Source organism: Galeopterus variegatus, unplaced genomic scaffold (assembly GCF_000696425.1).
Source record: "Galeopterus variegatus unplaced genomic scaffold, G_variegatus-3.0.2 Scaffold7006, whole genome shotgun sequence".
Taxonomy (NCBI): domain Eukaryota; kingdom Metazoa; phylum Chordata; class Mammalia; order Dermoptera; family Cynocephalidae; genus Galeopterus; species Galeopterus variegatus.
In genome coordinates, this window is record NW_007733117.1 from 103339 (window position 1) to 115077 (window position 11739).

Genomic DNA, 11739 nt, shown 5'->3' on the forward strand with positions numbered 1-11739 from the left:
TTTAAAGTATAAGAGGAAAGTTTATATTTACAAAAAACTTTAAAAAATATGAAATGCAATCAAGATTTAAACTGGAGACCTCCATCCCATTGATGGCCAAGTAAATATGGCTCAAACCCCTTATTCACTATCTCCAAAATATCTGCAAATTCCCAGCTGTATACCCAATATAACTGCACTTATTATTTCTAGGCAGGTTTACTGCAGGTTACTTGTCATACGTTTACATCTAAATACTATGGAGGATGTACTAAAAAACTAGACCAATGCTGACATAAATCCAGGTCAGTCAGACACTAACAAGATGAAAGTCTGGGTGCCTCGCCAGCGCTCACCATGGTCCTCAGAGAGTTCAGGCCGTTTGTCAGAAACAGCTAGTAGAGCAGTAACTGGGGATGGGGTGAGAGCTGGAGGGCTCCACCCTGAAATGCACCCACATACCCTACCACCCAAACCATACAAAGGAACAAAATCCTCACAACTTGACATGTGAATCCTAGAAAACGCTTCAAAACAAAGGCAAAAGACAAGTATTCAAATAATAACAACTAGAAGACAAGCTCCCCTAGTACATTAGGTTTACAAAAACTGGAAGATTGGGGCCGGCCCGGTGGCGCACTGGATAAGTGCGCTGCTTGGGAAGTGCGGCGGCGCTCCCGCCCGAGGGTTCGGATCCCACATACAGACCGGTTCCTGCTCACTGGCTGAGCGAGGCGCGGGAGCAACACTGAGGGTTGCGATCCATTGCTGGACATGGAAAAAGACAAAAAAGATAAAAAAAAAAAAAAAGGGAAGATTAAAAGCAAACAAAAAAAAAAAAAAAGGGAAGATTAAAAGCAAACAAAAAAAAAAAAAAAGGGAAGATTAAAAGCAAACAAAAAAAAAAAAAAAGGGAAGATTAAAAGCAAACAAAAAAAAAAAAAAAGGGAAGATTAAAAGCAAACAAAAAAAAAAAAAAAGGGAAGATTAAAAGCAAACAAAAAAAAAAAAAAAGGGAAGATTAAAAGCAAACAAAAAAAAAAAAAAAGGGAAGATTAAAAGCAAACAAAAAAAAAAAAAAAGGGAAGATTAAAAGCAAACAAAAAAAAAAAAAAAGGGAAGATTAAAAGCAAACAAAAAAAAAAAAAAAGGGAAGATTAAAAGCAAACAAAAAAAAAAAAAAAGGGAAGATTAAAAGCAAACAAAAAAAAAAAAAAAGGAGGAAAAAAAAAAAAAAAAAAAAAAAAAAAAAAAAAAAAAAACTGGAAGATTAATAGCAGACAAACAAAAAAAAGCACTGAGACACATTAACGGAAAAGCAAAGGAAGGGAACCTACTTGATGGCTATAAAAAGCCACGAGAAGTTGTCCCAAACAGCCTGTGCTTACCTGGTTAATGTTGGCCAATGGCTCCTCATCCTGCACTAGCATTTGTGAAAACTGCAGACCCTGTTCTGGGCTGATCCTCATCACACTCCTCAGCAAAAAGATCCAGTCTGGGGTACACCCAACCTAGAAGCAAGGGAATACCAATCAGGAAACTAAACTAGAAAACTTGACATTAAAAAAATGTTCTCCAGGGCCGGCCCGGTGGCGCACTGCTACAGTGCGCCGCTTGGGAGTGTGGTGGCGCTCCCGCCGAGGGTTCGGATCTCACATACAGACCGGCCGCTCACCGGCTGAGTGAGGTGTGGGCGCAACACCAAGGGTTGCGATCCCGTTGCCGGTCCCGGTCTGGTACGGGCGTGACACTGAGGGTTGCGATCCGTTGCCGGTCACGAAAAAAGACAAAAAGGAAAAAAAAAAAAAAAGATAAAAAAAAATGTTCTCCAGCCTTTGTTCTGGACTTGTGTTTACAAAGAAGTGAACAGCAATAGAGTATGTGTGTATACAAGCCCTCTGCCAAATATAACATCCAACTACATGAATTGATTCCACATATTCATGAGGGCACAATTAACTATACAAACAGCCCAACCACAAAGAAGTTACCCCGACCAGTGTGCAAGCACAGCTGCCAGTGAGCACACTGGGACAAGATCTAGACACCCTCCAAAACACCAAATTAACATAAAGAAGGGTGCTGAGGTGGGAGGAGGAAGAGAGAGAAAGAACAAGATAGATAAAATTACAGGAAAGTTCCCAACTGGAAAGGAGATAGAAGTACTATAAGAATAAGACAGTATAATAAAAAACTGAAGAGAATAAAATATGATCCTTACCAATGAAGGACAGATGCTAACAGCAACACTGACAACTCCTTCACAGAGTACTTATATAGAAGGGTGTTTTATAGACTTCAGAATCAGCAACCACCCAACCACAAATGAGTTATCTGTGAGATGCCAATGGTTAAACATGCATTACCTTTTTGGCGTACAGCACAATTTTCTGAAATTGGCCTGTTTCTGCAAAACACTGGATAACTTTGCTTGGCACATTTGCCCGAAGGTACACACTCAAAGCGAGGGTAGGGTCAGCAGTTTTGACCAAATCTCCAAGCTCTTCCGAACACTCCAGCTGTGGCATGCGAAAGGACAAGGCAAAGTTAGGACCAGAGGATTAGGGAGCCTGCGACCCAGTTTTTAAACTGTGCTGGGGGTTGTGCTCTCACAGTGTTTTTACCTTTTCCTCTTTCAGCCACTTTTCTAAGAGTTGCTTGCGCCCCTGATGAAGAACCGGCCGGCAAAGTTCTAAGGATTCAAGTTTATTGAGCTGACCCTGGTCAAGCAGAATTCCAAAGTACTGGAGCAAAGGAGAAGCCTGACCAGGCTGGGCGGGTACGCTTTGGAACTTCTGAACCGTGTCGCTGGTACGTAGGATTCCCTAATAATAAATGGAAACGCAGGTCACTGTGTTGTAATCACAGGGCATCCCTTCACTCAACTTACTTGCGTTAAAAAAAAAAAAAAAAAAAGCTGTCAATCAAAATTCCACACTGAACTATCAGAGACAAAAAGTCCTCTACCAAGGCAACTGCTTCTACCTTCAATAATAACCGTTAAGTATGGTAGGTCTAGATCCTAAGGGCAACTTCATGGTTAGGGTCTTCTCCCCTAGCATGCTGCAGTGAGAATCAGGCCTCTAAATTAGTTGTGCAGTAGTGAAGTTCTACTGTCTTTATATCCTAACTCAAAGTCCTAGATGAAGACTAGAAATGGTTTGTTCATAACCATCAATTGAAAGACAGGAAGGGCCGGCCCGTGGATCACTCGGTAGAGTGCAGTGCTGATAACACCAAGGCCACGGGTTTGGATCCTATATAGGGATGGCCGGTTTGCTCACTGGCTGAGCATGGTGCTGACAACACCAAGCCAAGGGTTGAGATCCCCTTACTGGTCATCTTTTTTTTAAAAAAAAAGATGGGCCGGCCTGGTGGCGCACTGGAGAGTGCGCCGCTTGGGAGTGCGGCAGCACTCCCGCCGAGGGTTCGGATCCCATGTGGAGACCGGTTCCCACTCACTGGCTGAGTGCGGTGCGGGCGCAACACCGAGGGTTGCGATCCCGTTACCGGTCAGTAAAAAAGACAAACAAAAAGAAAGACAGGAAAAAATTTTTCAAGGAGAATTAACTTGAAAGTTTTACTCAGGCGCACATCTAGTCTCAGGACAATTTATCCAAATGAAATCAACCAAAGAAAAAGCCATAAGCGGAAGTGTTATACTCTAGAAGACTGAAGAAAGTCTAGAGTAGGACTATTGCTAAATACATGTAAAATAGGGTACAGAGAATTGATGTGTTATATAGTTGTATGTTTGACAACTAGGTAGCAACAGTGGAAAATTCTAAATCACTAAAACACAAAACTGTACCTAAGCTAAGATGTTGGGTAAGAAAGATGTATGCACATAGACAAGAACTGGAAGACAATGAAAAACAATATCTTGCTATCAGGGCAGCAAGACGGTGCTATATGTTGTTTGTTATTACTATCATACCACTGGTGCAAAAGTTTAAAACTGAAAAACAACAAAAAAAACCCTAACATAACATTAATATACTCCAATATCAGTAGTGAAATGCTTTTATGACTTATTTCACTCTCAAAGTTGGTTCTTGAAACTTCAGAGTACTTGAACCACATTCAAGTTTCATTACCTTTGGTGCAGATGCTGCTACTTTGGCGGGTTCAGCATAGTTCCCCTGTGCAAAAAAGGTACTGAATTTTCTCACAAACAACTCCTCTGCCCCAGCCAGGTTACTACGAATGGCCAAACGCAGACCAAAGTCTGGATTCTGAAGAACGCTGGTCACATAATTCACAATGTTATCTTCTTCAACACAAACTGACAGCACCTGTAAAAACTCAAGTGAGACTGGCTTATCCCAGAAGAGTGCTCCATACATATGCTCTTCCATGTTTCCTCCTAACACTGAAATGTCAGTCAAGTTCTCAGCTTGTGCTGAGCATGCATGTGATGCTGGCCCTAACAGTGAAAGGATGAAAAGCAGCCAAATGACTAATGGTAACAGTGTGAGACAGCTACAGCATGGGATTCTATAAAGTTCTATACAAACACATATGGACAATGACCCCAGGGATGCATCAGGACTATGACAAAATGGATGGAACATTTTTCTCCTCAACCTTTTTTTTTATGCACAGATTTTCTTCTCTTAACTATCTTTTTAAATTTTGATTGAGAAAAGTAACTCAGATATCATGGTATCTGCTTTTCAACCCTCCCCAATCAGTGTGTGTATGGCATAAAGACAGTGGTGTTATGTATTAGAACTGCTGCTCCACTGGTAGAAACTCCATGTGGGAAGGAGCTGCTCTCCTCTCAGAATCAGTTCTGTGTTAGGAATGGTATTGTCTGAAGAAGGGAGGTGATGATATGAAGAAGGGAGACGTGGGTGTAAGTTTAATAACAGGAGCTAACTCTACGTAGTTACCCCCCCACTCCAGAGAAGAGGGAAAGTTTAAGTGCCAGACCCCAGTAAGTGGAAAAGGTGGAAAATGACACCTCAGTCACATACCTGTCCCTTTTTGTTGACACCAATAATTCCAGAGGTAAGTTCGTGTGGAGCTGTTACAAAGATTGTGTCGGCACTAATACGGTTCATATAGATGCACACACCAGACTCCAGGTCATACATATGAAGATAGCCATACTTTGTGATCAAGTAAATCACCCCATGTTTGGCTCCAACCTACAAGAAGACAGAGAACAGACTAGAAGAGTAAGGAAAAGACAAGTAGAGTAAAAGAGCTCACAAATGATGAGAAGTATTCTTGAGACTTGCAGGTCAAGAGATTATCAGTGGGAGCAATGCTTCTCTGAGACAGGGGCTCCAGTCCTACACTACTGAGAACTAGTTTTAAAGCTAATACTTTGCCCAACCACTCTCAAATACAGGTCCAAGAAAATCTGGCTATTCCACATCCTTTCCCCAAACCCCTTTAAGCAAGCTGTGAGTTCATAGAAGAAGGAGAAAATTCTAAATAAAGATCCCCAAAATTAAGTTCACATTCCACCCTGCCTTCCTCCACCATTTATTAAACTTTGACCTTTTCCAAGTACCATCAACTCTTACAGAAAAATATTTAACACACAAAAAACCCTGAAGGTGTAGGGAAAAGACAAATGAATTTGCCCAATTAGATTACTATAAAACATACAAGGGTACTTCAAAAAGTTTATGGCAATATTTGTATTATCTTTTAACTCTATTTTTCCACAAACTTTTTTTTTTTTTGGTGCTGGCCAGTATGGGGATCCAGACCCCCCCCCCTTTTTTCCATAACTTTTTGAAGTACCCTTGTATAATAACTTTTATAAAATTCTATTAGCATAGGAAGAGACAGAGACAAATGGGAACTGAGATCCCTGAAGGAGAATCAATCATATACAAGAATTTAACATGAATGAGTAGGTAACATATCAGTGGCAAACAGACACTTTAATCAATATACGATGTTAATATAACCAGCAAGCCATCTGGGGATGGGGGGTGAGGGTAAAGAGTTAGATCTCTATCTTACTCTTTAGATCAAAGTAAATTCCAGATAGGTGAAAGATTTTAAATAAAAGCAAATAAAGAGAGTAAAAGAAGAAAACATAGGTGAATATTGTGATTATCTTGAAGTATAGAATTATTTTCAAAACATGATACCACAGCCACACAAAAATGCAAAACTTCCACAAGGTGGAACACGTCACAAATTATGACTAGGAAAAAACATCTGAAACATCACTTTTTTTTTTTTTGGCAGCTGGCTGGTACAGGGATCCAAAAATCAGATATTTAGTATTCCAGAATTACAAAGAGTTCCTACAAATAAGATAAAGACCCCAACAGAAAAAATGCAAAGATTAGGAAGAGGCAATTAAAAAGGTGCATATGAGTAACTGATAAATCCATTCTATTTTGACAGTAACCAAAGGAAGGACAAGAAAACTACTGGACACTATCAGCTATCAAGGGCAGCACTGTCGAAGCTGTCAACTGGCTGGCATGGTTGTGAGAGCCAGTGACACACACTTGCCCCTGACTCAGCAGTTTCATTCCTAGAAATTTATCCTTGAACTTCTGGACTAATGCACAAAGTGTATGGACCACAATGCTTCTTGAAGTGTTTATTGTAAACATAAATACCCATCAATAGGAGACTGTTTAAATGAGTCATGGAACGTCCACAGAACATCCACGGATGATGTAGACAATAAAATATATATATGTTTTTTAAAAATACACGTATTTTGGGCCGGCCCGGTGGCGCACTCAGTACAGTGCGGCGCTTGGGAGTGCGGCGGCGCTCCCGCCGAGGGTTCGGATCCCATATAGAGACCGGTTCGCTCACTGGTTGAGCACGGTGCGGGCGCGACACCAAGGGTTGCGATCCCGTTGCCAGTCGCGGTACGGGTGTGACACCGAGGGTTGCGATCCCGTTACCGGTCGCGAAAAAAGACAAAAAGGAAAAAAAAAATACATGTATTTTATTGATACAGAACAGTCTACGACATAGTGAGAGAAGATTATTAAGTAGCAAGTCTACTTAAAGACATTTTTGCAATTGTCTATTTGTACATATATCTGCATAAATGTATGTATGTAAAGTTACTTCCAAAAGGGTGGTCGCTATTATCAGCAAGGAAGAATTTTAGTTGATATTTAATTCTGTTACATTTATTGATACTGTTGGAAATTTATAGACAACACATATTTTTATAAGACAAAAGTGTAAAAAAAAAGGAGAGCAGATCATATAATCTTACATATATAATGGGATCACAACTTTGCTCAGAAAATGTTTACATCTAAATTTTTTTCTTTTTCTAGTCAAGTGAAGCAATGGGAATGGAGAAGGAACAAAGAAATCTGTAACCGGTTGTGATCAATTAGCTGTAAACACCACTGCCCTCAAACCTGTATATCTACATTTTCATATATAACAAGTAGTAAGATCTTTGATAGATTTTACATCCAATTGGTTGAGATACAGAGGACTGTTTTCTTCTTTATATATTCTTTACACAGTGAACATCTAATCTTCTATAATAAAAGAGATAAGTCCTAGGATTTTGGAACATGAGTTGGAAAAGTTTCATGCTGCCTAACCCATGCCGATGAGGAGCACTCTTTTCTGAGAACTCTTTCTCAGCTCATGTACCAAAGTCCCAGGCCTCCAAATGAGTTTGAATGAATTACAGATCTCTGGTGGAGGGAGACAGCAGAAGCAGCCTATAGATGGTGGCCTCTTGTACCTCAGAAGGTGCTAGAGTGGACATTCTAGAACATAAAGATATTTAGAGAGTAGCACATTCATACCTGCATAGCCACTGGAAAATCAGTCTGCGCCTCTGGAGGGAAAAACACATCCATAGCTTTTTTTACAAAAGGTTGGTTTCCTGCTGCCGGCTGTCCGACTTCAATTATGTGCAACTAGAAGAGAGATTTTACATCAATCCAAGTAAACGCTCTTGGTGGCAGATGGGTGCTAACCAAGGCACCCCTCTTGCTAAAAGGTCAGATGGTGACAACAGGACAGATGGATCTTGAGAGCCCTGGTTTCTTGCTTGGGAGGTGAGAAGGGCTGACACTGCCAACAGAAGTGGAAGCACAGGAAAGGAAGCCAGGCTTCCTGGGGAGGCAGTGGGAGATGGTGAGCAGAGCCTCAGGTCCACACTGTATGACTAATGCTAAAACTTACTTTCAAACAAAGCAAGATGATCCCTTGGTTGAGGTGCTTATGATTATCCACTAACCTGTTCCCACCACCACCAATGTCAGGAAACCTGAAAACACTCAGTTCCAGAATATTGGCCAAGTCACTTCCTTCCCTGGGCCTTGGTGACAATGCCTATGAAACGAAGGGCTCCAACTACAATGTGCTGTCTAGTCCAGCTCTGTTCTCAGATCTCCTGAACACAGCTCAGGCTAACATAAACCGGTGGCGCACTGGAGAGTGCGCCGCTTGGGAGCACGGCGGCGCTCTCGCCGAGGGTTCGGATCCCATGTGGAGACCGGTTCCCGCTCACTGGCTGAGCGCGGTGCAGGCGCAACACCGAGGGTTGCGATCCCGTTGCCGGTCAGTAAAAAAAAAAGACAAAAAGGAAAAACAAATAAACAAACAAAAAAACCCAGGTAGTTGAAAAGATTTTGTCACTGAATGCCAAACTCACAAGACAGTCTGACCATTGCACAGGCCTGAGTTTTTCAAATGTATGCTGGGAGATGTAAGAATCTTTGTAGAATTTGGAGGAATAACTGTGGATGAGGGTTCATCCATGCTTTTATCAATTCCAAGTTCCTAATTTACATAGGTACCTTCCCCATTACTTCCATCTAAAGAAAAGATACCACAGCTAAAACAAAACTGGAGAAACATCAAGAGTAGAGCTGGAACAGAGACTGAAACAACAAGGGTAGGAGGGTGGGCTTAACAGAGGAAATGGACAATGGTATCCTTGGAGGACAGTCTGGATTTGCCAGGCAGAGAGAAGGGAGGAAACACCAAAGAAGCTGAAGCCAAGGAGAAACACTGGAAGATGGACTAGAGGGGGAAAAGCTGGCACAGCAAGCACACGGGGGTCAATGCAGGTGCAGACATGGGAGATCTAAATGTCTTGCACACAGGCTCTTCGAGATAAAAGGTGGCTTAGTGGCTTAGCACAACTCTTTAGCTAGGCTGATTGGTAAGACAGGGTGGAGTGGGTCTGACCTAATAAATGGCTATTCTCTAATCCAAACGTGAGGTGATAAGGGCTCAGTCTACCACAAAAGGCTAAAACAGACATGAGACTTGCTAAAAGTCAGATGGTGACAACAGGATAGATGGATCTTGAGAGCCCTGGTTTCTTGCTTGGGAGGTGAGAAGGGCTGACACTGCCAACAGAAGTGGAAGTGCAGAAAAGGAAGCCAGGCTTCCTGGGGAGGCAGTGGGAGGAGCTTAGCAGTAAGGAACCAGTGTCCAGGCAAACTCCAGCCCACACACAGAGACCAGTGAGTCAGTCTGATAATGACAGGTGAACTCAGTTATAAGCAAGGAGCGTGCAAGGGGCACAAGCTGAGAAGGACATTAATAAGATCCCACACCCTTCACTGAGGTAGAAGAGATGAGATTCAGCCACAATATATGGGGTGGCACTTGGGACAGTTACTGTGGAGGGAACCGTATTTCCCAGGCCACAGGCCTCTGAGTGTGGAATGTCCTGTCACGGAGGACTGCTCCTGGCTCATATCCACCCTTGCTTGATTGCCTGAAGGGGGCAGCCACCTGACAGCTGATGCGGAAGAGCCGAGCATGCCTGGCTTGCCAGTCCTTCTTGTCTCGGGGCTGCCGTCTGTGCTACAGAGGGCTCATTCTATAGAGCTCTCTTTTCTAGGGAGCTCAGCGGGACAGGTTCTGCTCCTGAAAGAGGCCTGTCACTGCCTGGCACTGTCTGTGAGGAGATGGTTAGCCTCATTCTGAGGTGATGTGGGGGCAAGCTCTTTGTGTAACATCACTAAAGTCACTGTCCTTTAATAAGTCCTTAACAAGCTTTATTAGCAACAAGGATGACATTTGTCCTAACTCCTATTTTCCTACTGGTTCTCAGCTGAGAAGGATATGAAGTATGTTACTCGACAAGAGACCAAAGTATCCAAAGAAGTGTATTTCTGATGAGGAGGTTTGGGAAGCCACATACTGACTTAGAACTTCTCTTCTTCAGGGAATACTTTGGGGCTAATGGACAACCCCAGACAATGGCTTCAAGAAGTGTTTTTGACAAGAGTATACTGAGATAAGGGCACTGTTTGGAAGCAGCTCTCCAAGTAACTGAGGCAACCCCAGTAGAACCCCAGATCTTCCTGATGTCACAACCTCTTACACCCTCACACCTCTGCCCACAGCAGCCCTGTCAAACAGGTGCTGACCATTCCCCTGAGCCTAATGAAACTCAACTTGCTCCCAGACATGGCCTCATCTCTCTGCAGCTTCCCGGTGGTCCAACCACCACTACCACCATCACCATCACTGCCTGGGCAGAACCATGCTGGGTGGCATGGGAACCATGCCTGTGGCAAGAATGGGATTGCACTGGAGATTTCACAGTCATCTCCTCCATGACACTGATGCCCAAGAACAGAAATTATGCCTCACCCACCTACCTTTAGGGCCCACCTCAGTATAGTTTGTCTAAGAGGATTTTTAGGGGGAAGGAGCCAATGAATCAATAGCCAACTTCAGGTTACTAACTATGCCAAAGTTGCTGCCAAACCACCAACATGTACATCAAGGTGAAGGGTTCTAAACACTGCCATGAGCCTTTGTTTATACAGACACCTGAAGGCCCTGCCCCACTACAGCCACGTTCGTATCGACTCATAACACTGACTCATGATACTTTTTCTTAGCAAGAAGACAAGGTAAAGCAGATCTTACCTTGCCTCCTGTGGGACTGCGTACAGCAAAGCAGAAAAGGGTGGAAGGCTTGGCATTCCCCTCAATCTTGAACTCTGCAAAAGCGGCAGCATGGCCTTCTATGGGTTGTGAAACCTTCCTATCCATAGAGTAGAGCTGCATTGCCCCAACCACACGGTTTTGCTAAGAAAAGTCATTTTGCAATGAAAGGGAGAGAAAAAAGATGAATGTAAGAAAAAAAATCTTAAAACAAATGTTTCTAAAATGAAAGTCACATACATCACTACACGTTTTAAAATTAAATCTCTATTAAAAATTAAATCTATTTGCTATTAAAGGCATGATATAACTCTGATTTGATGTGAAAACATGGCAACACTAGGGAAAAAAATAAGAATTCAAAAAAGTAAGATAGATGATCCCAACTTGTTAAATACGTGCGTGTGCATTTTTCCACAGAAAATAAGTCTTGTGCACTGTGGAGGAAAAACTCCAAAATGATGACAGTAGTTAAATCAGGGTGATGAGATTATTGGCTAACTTTGAAAATTATTTGGTTTTTCCAAAATTTATAAATAGCAAAAACTGTATTTAATAAAAAACAATAACGTTAATATCCTTACAAAACTTACATTTTCTAGCAAAGAATTACAGTACATTTATATCCAATGCCAAATGCTCAAAAAGCTAAGTAAATGGAGCATGAACGCATCATAGTTTAAGTTCCTGTAATTCAACATTCAAACAATCATCTCTGCCAAGTGAGCCCTCTGTCTATTCCCCACCTACTAACATTGCCTTAAAATGAGAAAACAAAGGCTTCAACTTTTTTCTCTTTAAAGATCTTTCTTATTGTACTTTTCCATTGCACAGACTTATGTTAAAGTTACTACGCAAAGTAATGATAAATGC

General features: G+C 42.0%; 1 protein-coding gene across 1 annotated transcript in view; it reads right to left on the reverse strand.

Moving 5' to 3' along the window:
* The window catches only part of LOC103606977 (clathrin heavy chain 2-like), a gene marked incomplete at its 5' end in the record, with an annotated part of 59795 nt that extends 48785 nt beyond the window's left edge, over positions 1 to 11010 (reverse strand). The window contains 7 exons of the mRNA XM_008591536.1: positions 1368 to 1490; positions 2346 to 2498; positions 2604 to 2804; positions 4077 to 4274; positions 4959 to 5132; positions 7752 to 7865; positions 10849 to 11010. Of these exons, the coding sequence (XP_008589758.1) occupies positions 1368 to 1490; positions 2346 to 2498; positions 2604 to 2804; positions 4077 to 4274; positions 4959 to 5132; positions 7752 to 7865; positions 10849 to 11010 (1125 nt within the window). The remainder of the gene's footprint in view (positions 1 to 1367; positions 1491 to 2345; positions 2499 to 2603; positions 2805 to 4076; positions 4275 to 4958; positions 5133 to 7751; positions 7866 to 10848) is intronic.
* Between the last annotated feature and the right edge of the window lie 729 nt (positions 11011 to 11739).